This window comes from Canis lupus, chromosome 1 (assembly GCF_003254725.2).
Source record: "Canis lupus dingo isolate Sandy chromosome 1, ASM325472v2, whole genome shotgun sequence".
Taxonomy (NCBI): Eukaryota; Metazoa; Chordata; class Mammalia; order Carnivora; family Canidae; genus Canis; species Canis lupus.
Genome location: NC_064243.1, coordinates 118176307 through 118199585, shown reverse-complemented (window position 1 = coordinate 118199585; position 23279 = coordinate 118176307). Strand labels below are relative to the sequence as shown.

Sequence of the window (23279 nt, the reverse complement as noted above, 5' to 3'; positions counted from 1 at the left end):
ACACCTTCAAGGGAGTCCCATTGATTCTCATTGTCTGAGATTCTATGCTAGGTTCTGATGCCCTGTTTTAAAGGGGATATGAAGAACTAAGATTTATTAAATTGGTGGGGGTGGTGTTAAAGACTGTGGGAAGGTGAGTAATGGTTGAAGGAACTGGAGTTGCTTAGCTTGGAAATGAGAAGGTGGTGAGAGGCATGATCATGGTCTTCAAATATTTAAGTGCAGATGAGTAAACTGCTATGGAGTAGACCAGTGAAAATAAGAAAAGTGGTGAGAGAAGAGGTAAGCAAATAAGGGTAGGGCCTTATAAATTGAGGTAAGTAGTCTGAACTTTTATGTTGAGGGCAGTGGAAAGCCATCACAGGATCCTAAGCACTGTAATGTGGTTATCACATATCCGTATTTCACCAAGAGATTGTTCTGACTACCATCTTCAGGTTGGATTTAGAGGTAGGGGAAGAAGAGAAACTGAAATAGTTCCTTCTGGAGAAAACCTACATAGATTAAATAGAAGAGAACATAGCATATGAAAAGTGAATGAATGATCTGTAAGTACTGTAGAAATTTAGAGGAGATTGACATAACCTCATGTAGCAAAGAATATGGGCCCTTTGTAGGAATTTGTTATTCATATTACCAGAAGTTTTTGTGGTTGCTTTAGGCAGAATGCAGCCCCACGGTACCATCCTGGAGGGAAGCATTGAAATGAGCTGGAGTTCATTGGCTTGCCTTGGAAATGCTGGACAAGCTCTTCATAGACATGTCTGCCAATTTGGCTGTTTGTGCAGATACTCAGTATTAAAATAATTACAATACTGGTGTAGACTGTACCATTTCTGCTACTTCTCTATCCGACATGGGTCTTTGCTGTCTTAGCTCCATAAGGACAGTATTGCTGTATAAAAATTTACAGCCAAGAATGCTGGAATATATATTGGTTTGCTTTTTTCATAAAGTTTAAAAGATTTGTCAAATTACTTTTTATGCGCTTTCATTAATTTCCAGGATTATTCATTTGCATGCATGTTGCAGGGGAGGGATGGCAGCAGTTTTTATCATCATTAAAATGGTATATTACTTTATGTAATTGAAAAGTTTAAATTAAAAAATACATGTTTTTTTGTCATTAAAAAAAATCTCTTAAAGCTGGAAGCTCTTTGACATCCTTTGGAACAGAAACATCAAACAGTGGTACCCTATCCCAAAGTAGTGCAGTTGGTTCTGCCTTTACACAGGATACAAGATCACTAAAAACACAGTTATCTCAAGGTAAGCTTTTTTTTCCTTTGTATGTTTCCATTCATAACATCTTTAGTGGTCTTTGTCTTTCTCTGAATGTAAGACCTTTTACAGCTTGCAAATCACATGTATACTTTCTATTTGGTCCTTTTAAGATTTTTCTCCTAATTGCTGTTGCAATGAGAATATTATTGAATGACATGCATTATTTAAGACTCTTTACAATTCTGAGATCATAAAACTGGGAACCAGTGAACATTCTCTAAGCTTGGCACTTTTTTGTAATGCAATTATATGACTTGTATATAATACTTACATATATCTAATTAGTACCAGCATCACCACTCAAGATGAACTATTCTTGATAACTTGAATGGCAGCTTAAAAAAACCAAACTGTTTTATGCTGTTGGGTCTTTCCTAGCATGCTCACAGAATCTAGAGCAGTGGTTCTTAGTGTGGGCTACCCACAACCAAATCATCATCTGGGGTGCTTCTTAAACATGTAAATCCTGGGGCACCTGTGTGGCTCAGTTGGTTAAGCTTCTGCCTTCAGCTCAGGTCATGATCCCAGAGTCCTGGGATTGAGCCCCACATCTGGCAGCTGCTCAGTGGGAAATCTGGTCTCCCTCTCCCCCTGTTCATTGTCACACAGTCTCTCTCAAATAAATAAATAAAATCTTTTAAAAAACCCGACCAAACTGAAAAAAAAAAGTAGATCCTGACAACTGCTATATCAGAATTCTTGGAGTTTGGCAATGTGCATTATAATTAGCCTCTTGAAGGATCCTGTTTAATTTTTAAGATTTATTTATTCATGAGATATAGAGAGAAACAGGCAGAGACCTAGGCAGAGGGAGAAGCAGGCTCCCTGCGGGGAGCCTGATGTGGGACTCAATCCCAGGACCCCAGGATCATGACCTGAGCCAAAGGCAGATGCTCAACTGCTAAGCCACCCAGGTGTCCCTGTTTAATTTTTTTTTTTAACTATTTTTCTACCAGCCAGTTTTGTAGTCTTTGGTGGTCCCAAGATTCTGTATCTGTTTTTACCTACAGCTGAAGTGGTTGTTATTGGCTCATTGCCTTATATGGATGTTCACTTTTAAATAAAACAATATAAAATCATTTCAGAAGGATGCTATAATTACAGGACAATATTGTTTAAAGCTCTTGAGAGTAAAATCAAGCTAATGCTAAACATAATCCTATGCATTTCACTTTAGATATTTTACTGTCATTCATATTAATTTTATATAACTTAATTTTTTAACATTCTAAAAATTTGTTGTAGATGAATTAGAAATATAGTAAATAGGGCAGCCCCGGTGGCGCAGCGGTTTGGCGCCGTCTGCAGCCTGGGGTGTGATCCTGGAGACCCGGGATCGAGTCCCACATCGGGCTCCCTGCATGGAGCCTGCTTCTTCCTCTGCCTGTGTCTCTGCCTCTCTCTCTCTCTCTCTGTGTCTATGAATAAATAAATAAAATCTTAAAAAAAAAAAAGAAATATAGTAAATATAAGGAAGAAAATAAAAACACCCATAGTCCTGCTATTCAGAAATAGCAATTACTTTTTGGTTTTTACTCTTCAGACTTCTTTCTAGGTTAATAGAAGTGTATATTTCTGTGTAGCTGTTTTGGATTTTTTCCTTTTACGAATTCTTTCTTAGATAAAATTCTTCATCTTCTCAAGGCTTAGTTTTCTAAACTATAAAATGGGACCCTAGGGGCGTCTGGCTGACTCAGTCAGTGGAGCACATGACTCTTGATTTTGGGGATGTGGATTTGTGCCTCACATTGGGTTATAGAGATTACTTAAAAATAAAATCTTTAAAAAGGTAACATAAAGGGGCCCCTGAGTGGCTCAGTTGGTTGAACGGCTGGCTGACTCTTGGTTTCAGCTCAGGTCTTGATATCAAGTTTGTGCGATCAAGCCCTGCAGTGGGCTCCACATTGAGCACAGAGTCTGCTTCAGAGTCTCTCTCCCCCCTGCTTGTGCATGCACTCTCTAAATAAATAAGTGAAATCTTAAAAAATAAGAATAAATAAAATGGGGCTTTATTGATAACTTATGAGAATCACATTTTAAATATGTATATAGTGCCCTTAGCATAGTGCCATTAACATAGTACTTAGTAGATGTTAGCTATTTTATTTTTTTTTTTAATTTTTATTTATTTATGATAGTCACACAGAGAGAGAGAGGCAGAGACACAGGCAGAGGGAGAAGCAGGCTCCATGCACTGGGAGCCCGACGTGGGATTCGATCCCGGGTCTCCAGGATCGCGCCCTGGGCCAAAGGCAGGCGCCAAACCGCTGTGCCACCCAGGGATCCCAGATGTTAGCTATTTTAATCAGTAGTGAACATTAACCTTACTGCTGAGCCACCCGGGCTGCCCTCTTTCAGGAATTTTTAGCTAAATCAAGAACACATGAAAAAAAATCAGCATAAATATTGGGATTAATATTATTTGCCAGTGTTACAACTTTTCTACTTGGAATTAAGAATTCACTGAAAAACCTAGAACTAAAGGACTACAATTAGAGGTAAACTATAAACTTATACATATAAAAACCAATAGTAGGGGCAGCCCGGGTGGCTTAGCAGTTTAGTGCTGCCTTCAGCCCAGGGCCTGATCCTGGAGAGCTGGGATCGAGTCCCACATCAGGCTCTCTGCATGGAGCCTGCTTCTCCCTCTGCCTGTGTCTCTGCCTCTGTGTGTGTGTGTGTGTCTCTCATGAATAAATAAATAAAATCTTAAAAAAAAAACAAAACAGTAGTTGTCCTAAAACCTAACCCACTGATCATATAATGGAGATAAAGAAGATGTTCACAATAAAGAAATAGAAATTATATGTGAAATACGTAAGAAATTCAGCAGACCTCTGTAGAAAATACAAAATGTAGTAGAGGGACATAAAAGAAGTCACATGTAATCAGAGAAACAGATCTTATTCCTAGATACAGAGATGTACTATTGGGAAGACATTGTGTCTCATATTAATTAAATTTACAATACTTTTGGGATCCCTGGGTGGCTCAGCTTATTGGCGCCTGCCTTTGGCCCAGGGCGCGATCCTGGAGTCCCAGGATCAAGTCCCACATCGGGCTCCTGGCCTGGAGCCTGTTTCTCCCTCCTCCTGTGTCCCTGCCCCTCTCTCTCTCTCTCTCTCTCTCTCTCTCTCTCTCTCTCTCATGAATAAATAAATAAATCTTTAAAAAATTTACAATACTCAAGAGCCAATAAAATGAAAGCTCATCCACTGGAAAAAAAAAAAAATTTACAATACTTTTAATAAATCTAAATGGAATTGTAGCAGAACTTAATAAAAGATACACAGACCTAAAAAAAAAACATGGACGTATAGACAGACATTTTTTTATAAGATTTTTAAATTTAATTCCTGCACTGCTTTATTTTATATGTATTTTATTATCAAGTAGGTAAGCCCTGTGTCATTACTTTTATTTTAAAAATTTGTCTAATTGCAGCACGTGGTGGCTCCGATGGTTAAGGGTCCTGGGATGGAGCCCTGCAACAGGCTCCCTGCTCAGTGTCAAGTCTGCTTCTTCCTCTCCTCCTGTTTGTGCTCCCTCTGTCTAGCTCTAATAAATAAAGTCAGAAATAGTTCCAAATATAAATAAGTGATTAATACATGATAAAGATATTTTTAAATTAGTAGAGGAAGGCTGGCTGCCCAGTAAGTGATGTTGGGACAGACAACTCCCTAATCATTTGGGAAAAGTAGATCTGGGCAGTCCTGGTGGCGCAGCGGTTTAGTGCTGCCTGCAGCCCAGGGCCTGATCCTGGAGACCTGGGATCGAGTCCTGTGTCGGGCTCCCTGCATGGAGCCTGCTTCTCCCTCTGCCTGTGTCTCTGCCTCTCTCTCTCCTCTCTCTCTCTCTCTCTCTCTCAATCAATCAAAATCTTTTTTTAAAAAAGTAGATCTGTGCTCGCTTCAGCAGCACATATACTGAAATTGGGAAAAGTAGATCTAGATTCTTTCCCTCATACTTAGGACTAAAATATATTTTAAATAGATTTAAAATTTTTTCAAGTACAATCGCTTCTTGGCCTTTTGGCTAAGATCAAGTGTAAAATTTTTCAAGTACATATTATAAGAGAGAGGTATATTTATATAAAGCAGTGAACAAAAAAGCCTGGGACTCTACATTTAAGTTTTATAAATGAAAACTTCTGAACTTTACAGAATTAAAATACTAGAATTTTCTTTGAACTGGTAAGAATATGCAGATAGGTCAAGGGGCTGTGTTTTTATTATGCTGAAACCAGCTTCTGGGTTTATTCCTAACGGTATGTCCTGCGTTACCTGCATTTCCCTGCGTATAACGCAGCTACCAGTATGACTTAGAAGACTTTAGTCATAGAGGTTTTGAAAGTGCACAGCAGACGAGTCCTTGCTTGCAGTGATCAGCCCATCACTTGTGGGTCACAGGATCTTTTCTCAAAAGCCTAAATGAGACAAGTTTTAGAAATTTATATAAGGTCATTTAGGGGCGCGTAGGTGGTTCAGTTGGTTAAACATCTCCTTTCAGCTTAGCTCATGATCCCTGGGATCAAGCCCCACATCAGCTCCCTGCTCACTGGGGAGTCTGCTTCTCCTCTCCCTCTGCCTCTACCCCCTGCTCCTGCAGGTGTGCATTCCCGCTCGCTTGCGCTCTCTCGCTCACTCTTTCTCAGAAATAAAACCTTTTTTAAAAAGTATATCATTTAAATATTATTTATATTACAATAATCAATACTGTAAAATTGAATAATAGGCTTTTCAAAAAACTTAGCACTTGTTTATAAGTAAATCCCTGTATAAGGTGATAAGTAATCACAAAATATTTTCTCATAGGCCTAGAACTTCTACAAACCACCATGATTCCCATTATGATCAATGGAATATTGCATTGTTTCTGTTAATGGTAGAGTAAGCTTTGGCATTAATGGCTGGAAATAGTGATACACATTTGTAATTTACAAGCTTTCAAGAACCATAAACTTGGGAAAATTACTAATAAACAGTCCCTAAAGCATCTGGTACATGGAAACCAATGCATTGTCAACACTCACCAATTCACCAGTGGTTGGAGCCTGTGCACATATGCACAGTTGGGTAGTAACATTTACAGCATACTTGGAATTTTTTTTTACATGAAATGAGCAGAATTTTCTTAAGCAGAACATATTATGGTGCAATATCATAGGATATGAAAGCACCTTCACCAGAGATTTGCAGCAAACATTATAGAGACAAAACATGATGGGAGCATCTGATGTTACATTCTTCTGTTCATACTGTGACCACACTCTGACCTCATAAAAGGAAAAATGGGAGTTTGTAAGTACACAACTCATATTAAGCAAAGGCTTCCAAAAGATCTTCCAAATGGCCAGAAATGAATATAGCTACTGTGTAATAATCTGAAGGGTGTATTTGTTGCTGGCCTTTGAGTATTGTTGTATAATTGCCCAAGCCCCTAAGGTATTGAAGGACTTCACCTGTCTAACTTTCTAGTTCTTTACTTGCTTTATAATGTAATGGAGATAATACCTACAGATATAAAAGTACCACTTTAGACATTTCTTCGGAAAGTACTAACAATTTTAGGTTATAGCCTCTGGAAATAATGGCCAAAGCATCAATATAATCTTGTGTTTGTCATTATTGGGGAAAGCCTGCATCCTACTTGCATACATCATGATCTTTGATAATATTCCTGAGAAGTATTGCCCAGGCAGCAGTTTTTGAAAAACTTACTAAAATCTTATTCCACCAGGTAGAAATACAAATAAAGTTCCATTGGTTAATTGGTTGGTTGTTGGGGATTTTGGTTTTGTTTTGTTTTGTTTTAAATGTTTCTTTACTAGCCTAGTGACCTAGCCCACTAAAGATAACCAGTTTTAAACTCTGATCTAATAAATAGATAAATTCAGATTTGTGCTAAAGATATAAATTAGAAATAAAACTGTAGGCATTTTTTTGAGGGTCTAGATTATTTTGAAATCCCCAGAGGATAGGGTAGTTTCTTATCTTTTGGTTACGTTTTAGGTCGTTCAAGCCCTCAGTTAGACCCTTTGAGAAAAAGCCCAACCATGGAACAAGCAGTACAGACCGCCTCGGCCCACTTACCTGCTCCAGCACCTGTTGGGAGAAGGAGCCCTGTATCAACCAGGCCTTTACCATCTACCAGCCAAAAAGCAATAGAGAATCAAGAGCACAGGCGAGGTAGAACTTTAGCTGTTTATTATTCATTAATTGACTGATCAACATTTTCCATTCACCTTATTTTTCATTAAAAAGATATATTGTATATGAATGATCCTAGAAGGTTTTAAACTGAACTTGATAAAATGTTCAGTCTTTCACACTTGACTCAAAGTGTGATGGTGGTGGGGGTATAGACTTGTTGTTTTTGTTTTGGGTTTCTTTGTTCTTCCCATTTTGAACTTCACAGAAGTTTTTGATTTTGTGTCCTGAGCTCATCTGTGACTTTGTATATCTTTCATAGCTGAAGTACACAAAGTTTCAAGACCAGAAAATGAGCAACTCAGAAATGATAGCAAGAGACAAATAGGTAAGTTATTTGAATCTGAAAGCCATATTCTGCACTTCCCAATTAGAAAGAACATTTGATGCATAATTGCTATTAAAAAATTAAAGCCTGTAGAGTGCCTGAGTGGCTCAGTGGGTTGAACGACTGACCAACTCTTGATTTTGGCTCAGGTCATGATCTCATGTGTTGTGAGATGGAGCCCCATGACAGGCTTCATGCTCAGCAGGGAGTCTGCTTAAGATCTTCTCTCCCCCTCTCTCAAATAAATAAATCTTTTAAAAAAAATAAGTGAAAGCCTGGTGTTGGTGACTAGGGACTTTCATTGTGGTAACAGAACATTTCTTTATCTTGGTTATGATAGTCATTATATAGATGTATACATGTAGCAAAATGTTATATAACTACATATAAAGAGACACCAGAAAATGAGTATCTGCAAAACCTGTTGAAATCAGAATTAGGTTTATAGTGTAATTATGGTGTGCCAATGTCAATTTCCTGGTTTTGGTAATGTTGTTAAGGAAGATATTACCGTTTGAGGGGAAGCTAGATTATGGGCATATAGGACCACTATATTCTATTTTTTCAAATTTTTTGTGTCTAAATGTCTTAAAAGGTATTGTTTTTTTAATCACCATTACATTGCTGGAATAAACTGTAGTTGATGGTAGACAGTTGTCTTTCAGTATATTGAATTTATCTGCCAGCAAGATTTATGCACTTAGAGTTACATTGTCACGTGGTTTCCTCTTTAGTACTGTCATTTGTATTTTATGTTTTTATGTCAGTTTCAAGTTAGCATTATAAAATTGTTTTCATTGTTTTCTATACTTTTAGGAGGGGAATTATCAGTACCTTGAAGGTTTGAGGTTTTCCCATTATAATGATTTAAGCCCTGAGTTTTTTGGGTTTTTTTCAATAGTTGTTCAAGAACTTTTAACTGCCTTTTATGATTATTGAGTTAATAAGATTGTACACTTTGTTTTGTAATAACATTTATCCCGATTCATTTATTTTATTAATACTTTCAAATAAATCAGGAAAAATTATAATTTTGGATGTCCAAGTAAAAAATAAAGGTAAAGCATAATCACCTTATTTAGATAATAATTAGAAAGTGATCTTTAATTTCAGAAAAATGTATACTGAATTTTTCCTGCATGTTGCTCTATGTGTTTTTGTACGTGCTGTGTGCCATGAATACAAAGGGTTTGGTTTGATTTACTGTATTTCACTTTTTTTTGTTTTGGGAAAGAAAGAACTTCTCAAAATAAGATAATTGCCATACTACCATCATTTAAAAATCATATAAAGTAATAAATAAAAGTACCTTTAAGTGCCCTTCAAAATTCATCTCCTAAAGTTCATTAACAGAACAGAGACTATTCTTTCCGACCTTTTTTCTTATGATTTTACAAACATAGACTGTACTTGAACTTTTTTTAGAAAACAGATTATGCTATATTTACTTCCTTAGCTTGTGGCCAACATGTTTTTAATAATGAACTTGAATATTTTAAACATCCTGCTTATCTAGATTTAAGTGTCTGGATATGCTGCTGTGGTTTTTTGTAGTTTGTTTTCTCAAATGTGGGCATTTTGCCAAACTTCAGTGAACACTGAACACAACCTGTCTGTTGCTGTGTAGTCACTTTCTGATCTTTGTCACTATTTTCACATAATTATAATCATTGAATTCATATTCCTTTGTGCTCTGTTTCTGTTAACTCACATTAACTACTGTTCCATATTCCTCTTTTATTTTTTTCTTAACTCTTCCTCTTGTGTTGGGTATTTAGGTTCTTGAGTTTTCACTGTAATATATGCTATCTTGGTATTCCATTATCGTACTTCATATAAATTTTGTTAGCATAGTAGAGAAAGGATAGATACAGGAAAACTTGAATAATATGAAGCCATGTAGAGGGTGACAAGAAAGGTGAAAGAGGAAGTGGTTGGAGTGGTTGAGACCTGGCAGTGCTTTTGTGTTATCTGTGATAATGTGTGCTTATTAGTAGTATTTGTTTATTTTCTTATTATAAATCTTAGTTACTGTGAGCCTTTCAAAGAAGATTTCCTAAATTTTGAGAACCCACTATGTGTTTGACACTTTGTAGGAATTAGAACTATAAGCAGAACAGAGCCCTTCCCTCAAGGAGTATGACAATAATTTACTACAGAAGTCTCCGAAATAGTTTGGTTTTGGTTGTGCACGCTGAATAACATGTATGAGTGTGGACCCCATAAATATAAATTTCATGCGCACTCAGTCCTTTATGTATTAAGTATTAGTGAAATTTAATTTTTTTATTTTTAATAATTTTTAGAGATTTGTTTATTTTTAGAGAAAGTGTGGGGGAGGGGCAGAGGGAGAAGATCTTAAAGCAGACTCCCTGTAGAGCATGGAGCCTGATGTGGGGCTTGATCTCATAACCCACAAGATCATGACCTGAGCCAAATCCAAGAGTAGGACACTTAACCAATTGAGCCACCCAGGTACCCCACTTCATCTTTTTTTTTTTAAGATTTTATTTATTCGTTCATGAGAGACACAGAATGAGAGAGGCAGAGACATAGGCAGAGGAAGAAGCAGGCTCCATGCAGGGAGCCCGATGTGGAACTTGATCCCGGGACTCTGGGATTACGTCCTGAGCCAAAGGCAGATGTTCACCCCGCTAAGCCACCCAGGTGTCCCCAATTCATCTTTTCTATATAAACACTACAAAGATAGTAATGTGTATAGAGACTTCTAAGCATTTTTGTTGTTGACCGTTTTTTTAAAGACCACAGTAATAGCTTCCGTCTTAAATCAGCTTATTCTCTCTTTATTGATATAGTTCCAGGTGCTCCTTCAGCTCCAAGGAGAGGGCGTGGGGGTCATCGAGGTGGCAGGGGACGATTTGGTATTCGACGAGATGGTCCAATGAAATTTGAGAAAGACTTTGACTTTGAAAGTGCAAACGCACAATTTAACAAGGAAGAAATAGACAGAGAGTTTCATAATAAACTGAAATTGAAAGGTGAGTTTTCACTTTTCTGTTCAGAAAATGTTATTTGACTTGTGAATTGTGGATGTTTAATATAAATCTTGACTTTATGGTATGTGCTTCTTTTTTATTAGAAGATAAACTTGAGAAGCAGGAGAAGCCTGTAAATGGTGAAGATAAAGGAGACTCAGGAGTTGATACCCAGAACAGTGAAGGAAATGCAGATGAAGAAGATCCTCTTGGCCCTAATTGCTATTATGACAAAACCAAATCCTTCTTTGATAATATTTCTTGTGATGATAATAGGTACAGTCTTTAAGCTGCTCTTATGAAGTAATTTCTTATAAATTCACAAAGTTTAATGAATACTTAAATATAATCTAATGACTAATTTTTTTTAATATGTTATTTTGCTAAAAGAATAATCCGTACTAAAATTTTCAATGATACTACTCTTTGTGAAGAAGAAATAACCATATACTTTTGTTTAGGGATGCATTCACATTTGAAATTAAACAAAACATTCCTCTAACATGTGAGACCTTTTACTTTACTCCCCTACAGTGTAGTTGAAATGAAGCCATGGCCAAAAGTGCTAATGTTACTTTGAAGTTTGCTGATAGAGTAAAACTTGGCTGTATGGCAGCAAAGGTGGGCCCAGAAAATTGTCAAGTTAAAGGATCCAGTTTAGCAGTTCAGTTTCTGCTACCCATTCCAGATTTTTCTTCTCCTAACGGTAGTTTGGTGCCACCTGGTGGCAGTTGTCTACTTCAGCATAAACTTGAATGGGTGATACTGATCTGAGTCCTGCAATTGGCTGTAGGACAGCACCAGTGGCAATTTAAACACCTACATCTGACCGAAGGTCCATGGATTGAGCCAGGAGTACTAGAGACTCGGGGACTTACTCTCCTGCTCCCAGCTTCCTGAGACAAGAATTCCCTCTCTTGGCTTTGTCCTCTCATATTGGGGCTGAGAGAAAAGTAGAGTCAATTGCCAATCCTATTATATTTGAATTCCTGTTATATTGAGGGTTGTTACGAATTTTGTTTCATCAGCTATATTTGAAAGAAATTAATACTGGTCGTATTTTCACATGAAGTTTAACAATTATTATGGGAGCGTATTGCCATGGACAGTTTGTGATGACTTAGATAAGGTACTTATTTTTATTTCATCTTTAGGAATTACTTTATCCTTAATTTGGGAATTAGTGCCACAAAGTTTTGCTGGAAAACATTCTTAAAATGTCATACACTAGAGATTATTTGTTCTTCTAACAGAGAACGGAGACCAACCTGGGCTGAAGAAAGAAGATTAAATGCTGAAACATTTGGAATCCCACTTCGTCCAAACCGTGGTCGTGGAGGGTACAGAGGCAGAGGAGGTCTTGGTTTCCGTGGTGGCCGAGGGCGTGGTGGTGGCAGAGGTGGTACTTTCACTACCCCTCGAGGATTTCGTGGTGGATTCAGAGGAGGTCGTGGGGGCAGGGAGTTTGCAGATTTTGAATACAGGGTAAGTATTTTATGCTTTGGGATGGGCATGTAGTTTTATGAAATTTTATTTATTTTGAATGAATATTTTTAGGATATTTGTATAACTTTCAATTTGTTTAGTGGGGGATGAGGTTGTTTATATCATTTTAAGGAACAGTAACTTCTTGTCTAGTGAGTCCAAAGTTTTTAACTGTTTTTTTTTTTTCAACTGGAGGAAGTAAGGGATAGAAATGAGATTGGGATGGGAGGGGTCTTTATTATAGAGCCATGGTTTTAGATGTCACAGACTAGTAAAAATTTCCCCCAAAAAATGTATTAGAGATTGACTTGGGTGTTTTGTTTTGTTTTGTTTTGTTTCTCTTTTGGAGGCATGGGGGATTACTGAAGAAATTTTACCAAAAAAAACTATATCACATTACCTTTATTTCATATTGCAAAGTGTGCTTCAACACCAAAAGAGTCTAGAAAAGACATACTGCAGAATAGAAAGCCTCCAAAGCAGCCAACATTGATACAGTATTTTGCATGTAGTAGGCATTGTTCTAAATGTTTTTCACATATTACCTCACTTAAATTTCACATAAACTCTAAGATATCAGAGTTATCTTATCACTATCAAGTGATCAGATTATCACCACTTTACAGATGAAGGAATAGAGATACTAAATACCTTGTCCACAGTCAGCTCATAAGTGAAGCTGTGAGGTCTTGAGCCTAGTAAGTTTGTTCCTGAAAATTCAGCTGCATTTTCTATGGTTTTCTTATTTACCTTGGTCTTAAAAATATTGTGATATATTGGCATTTTAGAACTGCTGCTAGAAAACTGTGTAACTCTGTATAGTATGTTTATATGTATAATTTATTGAAGAGAGTCTGTAAATGAAGTCAGTGTCACTTTCACTCTCCTAGTTTATTGATTTTTAGGATCAGTAGAAGAAGGTTATATAATCACAGAAAGGATCAAAATCCCCTTATAAACAGATCTACTAGGAATTGCAAAGGGAAGCTGGAAATAAAAAGACCTGCTGGCAGAAATTCACTGTCCATTATTTGAAACTGGCCATTGTTGAGATCCCTCTGGAAGGATTAATTTTAGTGGCTTTGGCATCTGGTCTGTTAATTTTGACAGCTCTGATTCTGTATCATCTAGCCAAGACTACTGAAAATTAGCGTCAAGTCATTAAGCTATCCAGCCATGGTGGCCTGGTGCAGCTGCAGAATTTGTAACTTGCAGAATTGTTATTTTAGCCGAGAGACTATGTCCTAGGAGTTACAGAATGCCATTTGCTTGTCACTATGTCCTATACCTACTACTGCTCTTCCCAGTGGCCTTTTGCTTATAGAATTCAGTAGCCTTTTCACAAATATTTGTCCTTAACCCCTCTGAAGTATTTGACACTGCTAACCACCCACCCACCTTGGAGTCTTTCTTCCTAGTTTTGTAAAAATATTATTTGGAGTGTTTTTGTTTTGTTTTTATTTTTAAAAATAATACATGTTCCAGGGCGCCTGGCTGGCTCAGTTGGTAGAGCATGATCTTGGGATTGTGACTTTGAGCCCTATATTAGGTGTAGGGATTACTTAAAAATAAAATCTTTTTTATCTTTTTTTTTTCTTTTTTATCTTTAAAAATAATATAAAAATAATAATAACACATGTTCCTCAGCAGAGCCTGTTTAAATACATCATGAGCTGCTTCTCCAGGTCAGAAGTCTTGTACTGGCTCTTGTCCTTTTTGCCATTTGGACTCCCCTTTTCTTTATTCACTCTGCTGCAGATATGTGGACCACCTTCTTGGTCTTGTTCAATGCCAAGCTTATTCTTCTATCAGGACCTTTTCACCCATTCCTTCTGCCTAGAACATTCAATTTGCTCCTTAGAAGCGTTCATGCTCATATTTGCACACTCTTCTTCCCCTTCTTCCTTCTCCCCCCTTCTCTCTCCTTCCCTTTCTTTCCTCCTCCCCTGAGCTTGTTGATTCATAGCTTTTAATCAGTTTTTCAGCTTGGACCTTGTGTGCTTTTCTCTGTCTTTATATGCTTTATGTTCTTTGATCAATTTAAACTTGACCTTCCTCAAAATGACTTCACCATCTTCTTGCCTCCCGTGGCACCACCCCAGCATCTGCACTCGCTTAACAATTTGGCAGTAGCCCTTTTCCACATTACCACATTTGTTCCCATGCAGTGTCCCTGCCCACTACCATAATAACCCACTGACTGGTCTGCAGACGTTCCCTCTCTTTACCTCACTTGAGGCATGTCAGCTACCTGTTGAAGAGCCTATGACAACTCCTTGTTGAAGACCACATTGAGTCCACTGGGCTTGAGAAAAAGTACAAAAGTACATTTTTTTTTTTTTTTTGAGAAAAAGTACATTTAAATTAAACTTGAATCCTGATGAGAATTCTAGTGATTGTTGCTAGTATGACAACAGTTGAATCGTTAAACCTTTCAGGCCCTCAGTTTTTACATTTTTGGAAAGAGTTATACTTTTATCAATATTTTAAAGATCACTAAAATCTCAAGTTGTAAAGCATCTGAGAGGTCTGAGCTCCTGGCCAAGCCGTGAGTCCTGAAGTATCCCTTAATGGCACTGGCAGCTTACTTTTCCTAAGAGCATCCATCCCACCCCAGGGATGGTCTAATTAGTAGGATTTCACAATGCGAGTGAAGAACTTTTCCCCTGTATCTTCACTCTTAGTTTAACTCTACCCTTATAAGTGCACAGAATATAAATACTCCTCTTCGTGATAATTTGCAGATAATTTGAAAAAACAGCTGCCATGTCGTCTCTCAGATTGGACTGTTATTTTTCATTATCTGAACAGACATCAATAAACCTTTGAATAACTGCTGTGTGCATGGTACATGCATTTATTAATTGAAACCTATTGAGTTCTTCATATTCAGCATGCACTGTGCTGGATAGTAGTGGTAAGCAAAACAGATGCAGTCCCAGTCTTCTTGGTGTTTTAGTTCAGTGGGGAGGTAGACATATCTAAAAGTCAAGGGGTTCCCTTTTACACCCTCCACCCTTCACAGTCTTGTCCAAAGTTTGCTCTGTCCTTGGGAACTTTTCTTCCTTCTGGCACTAATTTCTTCCTTTTCTGACTCCTAGGTATTGGCACACATTTTGAATACATTCAATGTTCCTTATTTCATGTGTTTTGTTCTGCGTTTCCAGCTAGATATGAGCCTCTTGGCATTAGTGAACGTGTATTTTACTTTCATTTTCATCAGTGGACATGGAACCATAATGGGTTAACGTGAGTGCCCACCATGTTGATTAGGAATACAGTAATTCAGCCTTCAGTAAGGTAGAAGGTCCATTGGTATGGCTAGTCCTTGATTGTGCATTCCAATGTTAAATGACCCTTATGTCTGCCACTAGAGCCCTTGCCATTTCCGCAGTCGACAGCATCTAAATCATATCACCTGGCACCTTTAAAAGCAGAGATAGTGAGGGATCACTATTACATGAAGGAAATTTACCTTCAAGGATTAAATTCCTTTCTAAAACTACATCTAATACTTCTCAGAAATGGAGGTCAATGGCATTTCCAGCAGCCTTCATATAATGAGTTGACTTTCTTGTTTGTGCTCTGTTGTCATAAATCATTAATTTTGAGGTGAGCATGGGCAAGTCTGGTTGTTTAATGGAAACACAGGCAGTAGGATTGTAGATTTTAAGAACTTCTTAAAAATACCAGCCAAACTATAAGCTCTCTCTCACTGTACCCCCAACAGATAGTAGGAAACCAAGGACCCAGAGAGGTTAACTCTCTTGATCTGAGTACAAGCTAGTAAAGCCAAAAACTTAACTCTCATTGCCCAGTTTTCCTTAAGAATAATGTTAGAAACATAAACTTGTGCTGAGCTTAGTGCTGGGGTGTTTTGTGGAGATGGGGGACAAGGAGATCAGGTTGGGTGTAATAAAAGTATAGTCAGCTGCTGACTATACTTTTTATATGCTGCTGTTAAGGAAGCTACCATGGGAAGTGAGACAAATTACCTTCCATTTGAGTCTATTTCTTCAGATAGGGTCCAGAGACAAAGAGATAACCAAAATGACTCAGCATGGTACTCTCTCTCCCTTTCCCCCTTTTATTTCCTCCTCTCTTTCTATTTCTCTCTTTGCCTCTCCCCGTCCCTTCTCTCCCTCTCTCTTTTTTTTTTTGCTTTCTTTTTTTTACCTTTCAGAAAACCACAGCTTTTGGACCCTAAAATAGGTCTGGATTGATCGTACAACTTTCTGAAAGGTAAAAAAAAAAAATTCGGGGCATGTGAAAGTTGGCTTTGGTGTGGGGGACTATGGGGTGGGATTATCTTCAGTTTATTTCTTTCTGCACCAGTTTACACCATGCCATTTGTATTCTAATTTAATCACATTGTACAAATGGTTTGGTGCCATATACCCAGATAAAGTTAAGTCTTTATTTAACATAGGAAATAATATGTTTCTAACAGGGTGAAAAATCAGGTATGCGATAACAACTAGTCCTGAGGAAAACAGCCCCTGGCTCTGTTGTAATGTACAGGACTTTAAATAAGAGTTAGTCTCATTGGAAAGCTAAAGGCTCCTTGAGATTTTTGTTTTTTCCCTGTCTACTTTTTAAAAATTACCCAGTCAACTCTGATTTTCAGAACTTATTTTGAATTTAAAAGTTATCCTTTAAAAATGAGCTTCTAAATCATTGATTTCTCCCAGCATGAGACTTTGGAGAAAAATGTTATTTTACTGTCTGGGTATTTTATTGCTTAGTAAAGACATCAAAGACTTCAGGATCTTAATAATCTTTTTCCAAAGTATGTTGTCATTTGTATTTGATGAGCTTAACTACTAAGTTGAAGGTTTAATTAAGTTCTGTTATTGTACTTAAAAATTATTAAGATGCAACCAAAGATAGTGAGGTGTGCCTGTATCTTATGGGGCTGGAACCAGACCACACCATACCACCACTGCTGTAACCTCTACTAACTGGAAAATGAAGTTAACAAATAATGAGCCACTTATGGGTGTGGAAGTCAAAATGTTTCTTGGAAATTAGTGAAATGCATTTATATGTGAAAGGGAAAGGAGAGTATATTTGAAAGTAATGGGAAACTTAATACTTAAGTAAGTTAAAAGTACTTATTAATAAACCAGTAATTTGAAACATGAGCTAATTATTTTTTTCCTTTTTAGAAAGACAACAAAGTTGCTGCATAGTCTACAAACAAGTCTTTGAAAATAGGTGAATTTCTAGCTCTTCATGGTCCTGAGAATTGGTTTCAGTCTTTGAGAAGAATGAAGAAGTGAATTTGCTGTATATTTGTCACCAGCACTGGGTTTTTGTTTGTTTGTTTGTTTTTCTGCTTAATTTCAAAGATTCAATGCAGTTACTTTTGGGGGGAAGGCTCATCTTTAAAAATGAGCATTAAATATATTTGGAATAGCAGAAGGTTAAGTAATTTCTTATGTATAGTTAAACTACAGCAGTACTTCAATGGGACTTATAAGTATTTTTTCATCACTGAAAGGAGTTTTCTTATCACTAAATTGTATTTGGCAATTATTGTAAGTTGCCTGCAGATAGGGCCGTGATACTGTGTTTTGAGCCACAGAAGGTTGTGTGTATGTGTGTGTATGCGTGCGTGCGTGCGTGTCTCTTTCTTTCTTTCTTTTTGGAAATCCTGTAATATCCCTTTTGAGGTAGCTTATTTCGTCAATTAATTAGGGTGCTGGATGGTAGAGAATTTTGTCAGTCAACTATGTACACACAGTAAATACTGTTTCTTAGGCAAAGGTAACTTTTTTATATAGTTGTAAAATTCCATTATATTCCATTGCCAAAGAAACATTAAGAACTTTGTATAGCTGTATAAAAAGCAACTAATTTTTTAAAGAATAAACATTTTAAAGTCAGCAAACATACTGTGTCCTTGCAGAAGTTGATGTGCTGAGGAGGAGAGCTATGGGTGGTGGGTCTTTTTTCATAGCTTTCCAGGCTTGAGATTTTTGATTTTGATTTTTTTTTTTTTTTAATGTTTGGAACATAAATGAAGATTTGATACATTCTTCCATTATCTGAAAAGGATAAATTCCTCCTACTCACTGTAAGAACTTCATTTTATAACAAATGGCATATCACAGGATTTGTCCAAATAATAAATATTTTCAGTATATGAATGTAAATAATCATAGATAAGAATGTACTTAGCTGTATTTTCAAATAAGTACCCTCTCCCCTTTTTTAAGACAATAAAACTGGGCATCGATTAACCTGTTCTTCCTGATATGCCTAGAATTTCGTCCTGATAACCCTGATTCATTCCATTATATTTCAAGAGGATTCAGAGTGCTAGAAATTATTTTGGCAGCCTATAAGATATCCTAACACTGGTCCTTGGGCCTGTGGCCCACAAATGACTCGATAATAGAGTTCCTTGCTAATTATAAATCACTAGTAAATCTTTTTGATATTTTAAGCTATAGTGGGGGAAAAAATCTGGCCACTTTTGTGTTTTTATGAAGGCCATGGAATAAAGGGATCCAAAGATTTAAATATTTTTATCTATTTTGATTTTTGTTAACTTTCTCCTTAAAGTATTCAGTAGTGATAAAGATGTGGGAAACTGCACTGTAGGAGAATTGGAATATTTAAAGATGGTTGATATTTTTAATTTTAATTTTATATCTTTTGTATAGCTCTACAAGGAGATGTTTTGTAATTTGGTTTCGTTTAAGGTCCAGTACTTGGCAGCCATAGTTTAGATAATGTTGCTTAATACTGTTTGCTTGCATGTTAACAACAAAACCTTTTGGAGGACCCACAAATCATGATCTTGAACACATTTCCGAAGCATTCTGAACATCAAAGCAAGTGCTCTGATGATACTTATGTAGACTGTTTGAGACGTCCTGGGCCAGTTTCAAGAAAAGCTGTAAATACCAGTACTACATGCTCTGAAAGTATGAATTCACGTGTTTTCCAAACCCTCTGGGTCACTAACTAAGGCATTTGGTGTCCCAATAATAACTGGCAGCATGGCATACCTGCAGTGCACCTTACAATATTAAAGCAAGGCTTTTATTCTAAGACAGAATAAAACTGTTAAATAAAACATGTTCGTCAAAGTTCTTTCTCTTTAAATAGTAATAATATCATCTTACGATAGAAAGAAACATAATGAAACACCTCTTTTAAGTATAAGAATGAAATTATGGTTATGTTTATATTCCCTAAAATAACTAAATTAATTTCTAACATTTTGCCTAAGATTTATTTATTATTGTAGGTGTTAAGGTAAAGCTGGAAGCCCCCTGTCCCCACTGGGATGCAGAGTGTTCTTGAGTTGCAGTCCCCATCTTGAGGTGAGCCAGCTAGGGCTAAAATGCTCTCTCTGTGGGCAAGCAGGTGTGAAAGAGCAGAGAGGGAAGGGCTGACCCCTAACCTCATTTTTTGGTCAGACCACTTCTCCCCCTGAAAAGCAAGACTTACTGTAGAGGTTAGTGAGAGAGGTCAGGAGTGTTAATCCAGCTCAGTGGTTCTTAATCAGGGATTGGACTGATATCCCGAGAGCATTTAGGAGTGTGAGGGCTGTGTTTTGGTTGTCACAGTGACTAGGGACCACCACTGGCATTTAAGAGTAAGAGCCAAGGGGGATCCCTGGGTGGCTCAGCTGTTTAGCGCCTGCCTTCCACCCAGGGCATGATCCTGGAGGCCCAGGATCAAGTCCCATGTCAGGCTCCTTGCATGGAGCCTGCTTCTCCCTCTGCCTGTGTCTCTGCCTCTGTGTGTGTGTGTCTCTCATGAATAAATAAAATCTTTTTTTAAAAAAGTAAGAGCCAAAAAAATAATAAGAGTAAGGGCCAGCGATGGCAAAAATCCTACACTATAAAAAAAAAATGCTGGGTGGTGCCACGTAGCTATCCAGCCCAAAGTGCCACGGTGGCCCTTCCAATCTGAGAAAATACTGGCTGAGGTCTCTCTACATGAAAAGATCATGAGTGGGGAATTAATTCTTTCCCTCCCCAAAATCTTTAAAAACATTTACTGAAAAAAATTGTCTTTACATGGAATATGAAAGGACAAGGTATAAAGGGACCTTACTTCCAGTGACACAATGTTTTGGAAAGCCATTATCATAGGAATTCCCAGTTCATCCCAGTCTCTCTCAAGAAATGGTTCACAAATTTCTTCTCCACATCTGCTGAGGAGCATTTTAAAGTACAAATTCCCACATCCCACACCTCAAGAGTCTGAACCTGAAGTTCCATAGAGGAGTCTGGGAACCAGTCTGCGTCCCACAGGTAGTTCTTCTGATCAGCAGGTTTAGAAAAACAGCTTTAAATCAGCATAGCCAACCCACCTCATGTAGCCTCCTCCTTAAAGGGCCTTTGTAAAGTTTTCACAGTAGGATCACTTTACCATTTCCCCATCTTTCCAAATCCAGTACAAGCACATTGTGACTGGGGCAGGAAGAGCGGGAAAGGACTAAGGAAGGAGAGGCGTTTCTATAGGACAGTATCCAGGGGGAAAACAGGGAGACAGAGACTCAGATTTCCTATGGGTTTGGCTGATTTGAGCACTGAGACTTCGTTTTTTATTTTTTTATTCCATACAGGAAAAGGGTGTGTGGTGTTGTTTCTGTGTCTCAGTTTTACATGGCCGCTGTCCCTGTCTCTGTGGGTTATCTGTCTGAAAGAGAAGCTGCGCCTTCTGCACAGCTGTAGGTTAATCACTCGGGTCTAATCACACCCAGATTCAGTGTGATGGGTTGCCTCTGCCCTGTTGGTTCAGAGCTGGTTTAAACTGACTGTGAGGAGAGAGGTCACAGGATAAAGTAATCGAGGTAAGTGAGCTCTGTTAGGAGCTCACATGTCACATGTCACTTTGCTATTTTTTGACTGTGTTTTTAAAAGGTAAGTATTAGTACAGTCAGAAGCCAACTTAAGGAAGTAAAGTAGCACCGTTGTGCTCTGACTTCTAAGGATGCAAAACGAGTTGGCTCAGAGCAGGCTGCCCTAGCTTCTCCCAAGAAGGAGACCCAAGGACTTCTCGGAAGAGGGATTCCCTGACTAGGAGTTGGTCAAGTGAGGGGAGCAAGGGAGTGGAGCTTTGAGCACCCGGGGCTTCAGGCCAGGGGCAACCAGGCAGCCAGCTAGTGTGTGCACTGGGAAGCTAGAGGTGCAGGTCCCAGGCAGTGGTCTTGGGATGATCCCAAACTTCTGAGGAGGAGGGATGCAAAGGTTCTTCTGTTTTTCAGAGGCAGTGTTAGTAAAAGCAAGCTTGTGGTTTTGAGACATTTATAAATCTGGCTCCAAGAGCACGTGGTGAGACTATGAATCCAGTGTGGTTTCTGTTCTCAGTGATGGTACAGAGCTGCGAGCCAGTGGTGTGGGTGTCCTTTAAATTCCGGCTTGGTTCATATTTAACGAACTTGGCTGACTGATAAAAATGTTTTCAGGTTTAGCTCATAAACATATCAAAATAGACCTGAATCTGATTTCAGTTCGTAATGAATTGGATTGTTGATTTTAAGGAAACATTTTAAAATGCACCAATGTCCAGGTTGTGGTTTATAAAGAAACAAAGTAGCACTGCGAGGCCAAAGCATATTTCAGTTCAATAATCAGGCTTTCTTAGAGTGACTCCATTTAGTAAGTCCGCCTTTGCCTCCAGACTCCAAGGGTAGTTGGGAGAGAGGACAGAATGCCAGTCTTCACGGTATGAGAAGCCCAGGCCCAGGCAACACTGTGTTGAGTTTCTGTGAATGGTTGACAGTCGTCCCAGTACAGAGCACAGGAGCATGTTTACTAGATGTCTGGAGTGTGCCTCTCTAATCCTGGTGCTCACCTAATCCTGGTAATCCTCCAGTGCCAGCCTCACACAGGATTGTTGATGAGAACGCAGATCCCAACATTGCAATTCAGGATTTTGCTTGTGCTGAAATGGTTTTGTAAATTTTTTTCTTTATGGGTTGGTTGGGTGTTGGTTATCGCTTGCTCCATTCCTTAACGTAATAGCTTTGTCATAAAGTGGGCATGTGGAGCCTTGCAGGTTGCAGTTTATAAAATGAAATTAGGTATTGCTTTGTTTTGTTTTTGTAAAAATACATTTTTTTAAAGATTTTATTTATTTATTCATGAGAGACACAGAGAGGCAGAGACACAGGCTCCATGCAGGGAGCCCGCTGTGGGTCCCGGGTCTCTAGGATCACGCTCTGGGCCGAAAGCGCTCTGGGCCGAAAGCGGCGCTAAACCGCTCAGCCACCAGGGCTGCCCAAAATAACACATTTTAAAAGAACATGGAGAGTATGTGGGGCCTGGCTGGCTCAGTTGGTAGAGCATGTGACTCTTGATCTCAGGGTCATGAGTTCAAGTGCCACGTTGGGATCCAGCTTACTTAAGGAAAGAAAGAAAGAAAGAAAATGGGCAGTATGGAAATGGTTTTTAAAAATAGATAAAAGAGGCTCAGCGGTTTAGCACCTGCCTTCGGCCCAGGGTGCGATCTTGGAGCCCCGGGATCGAGTCCCATGTCGGGTTCCCAGCATGGAGCCTGCCTCTCCCTCCGCCTGTGTCTCTGCCTCTCTCTCTCTGTGTCTATCATAAATAAATAAAATCTTTAAAAAAAATAAAATAAAAATAGGGCAGCCCCGGTGGTGCAGCGGTTTGGCGCCGCCTGCAGCCTGGGGTGTGATCCTGGAGACCCCGGATCGAGTCCCACATCGGGCTCCCCGCATGGAGCCTGCTTCTCCCTCTGCCTGTGTCTCTGCCTCTCTCTCTCTGTGTCTATGAATAAATAATTAAAATCTTTTAAAAAATAAATAAATAAAAATAGATAAAAGAAGAAAAGGAATTTTACATTCCCACTACCCAGAGCTAACCATGGTCAGCACTACTCAGACATGTTCTCCTTGGCGTTGTTCTGTACAACCATGTGTTTTTCAGCAAAAATGGATTCACAGTATATGTACTGTGGTGAAACTTGTTCTTATCACTAACAAACATT

The 23279-nt window shown here is 38.3% G+C and overlaps 1 protein-coding gene across 5 annotated transcripts in view; it reads left to right on the top strand.

Moving 5' to 3' along the window:
• LSM14A (LSM14A mRNA processing body assembly factor) overlaps positions 1-19389 on the top strand; it is a 55671-nt gene extending 36282 nt beyond the window's left edge. For 2 of the 5 annotated variants that reach the window (XM_035706481.2, XM_025425186.3), the window contains exons 4-10: positions 1147-1269; positions 7296-7472; positions 7756-7821; positions 10638-10820; positions 10922-11093; positions 12071-12302; positions 17471-19389. In XM_035706481.2, coding sequence (XP_035562374.1) covers positions 1147-1269; positions 7296-7472; positions 7756-7821; positions 10638-10820; positions 10922-11093; positions 12071-12302; positions 17471-17494 — 977 coding nt within the window. In that variant the 3' untranslated portion in view covers positions 17495-19389. Of the gene's footprint in view, positions 1-1146; positions 1270-7295; positions 7473-7755; positions 7822-10637; positions 10821-10921; positions 11094-12070; positions 12303-16485; positions 16545-17470 lie in introns of all 5 variants that reach the window. The other 3 variants (XM_025425185.3, XM_025425188.3, XM_035706493.2) reach the window with 3 other exon arrangements.
• The last annotated feature ends 3890 nt before the right edge of the window (positions 19390-23279 follow it).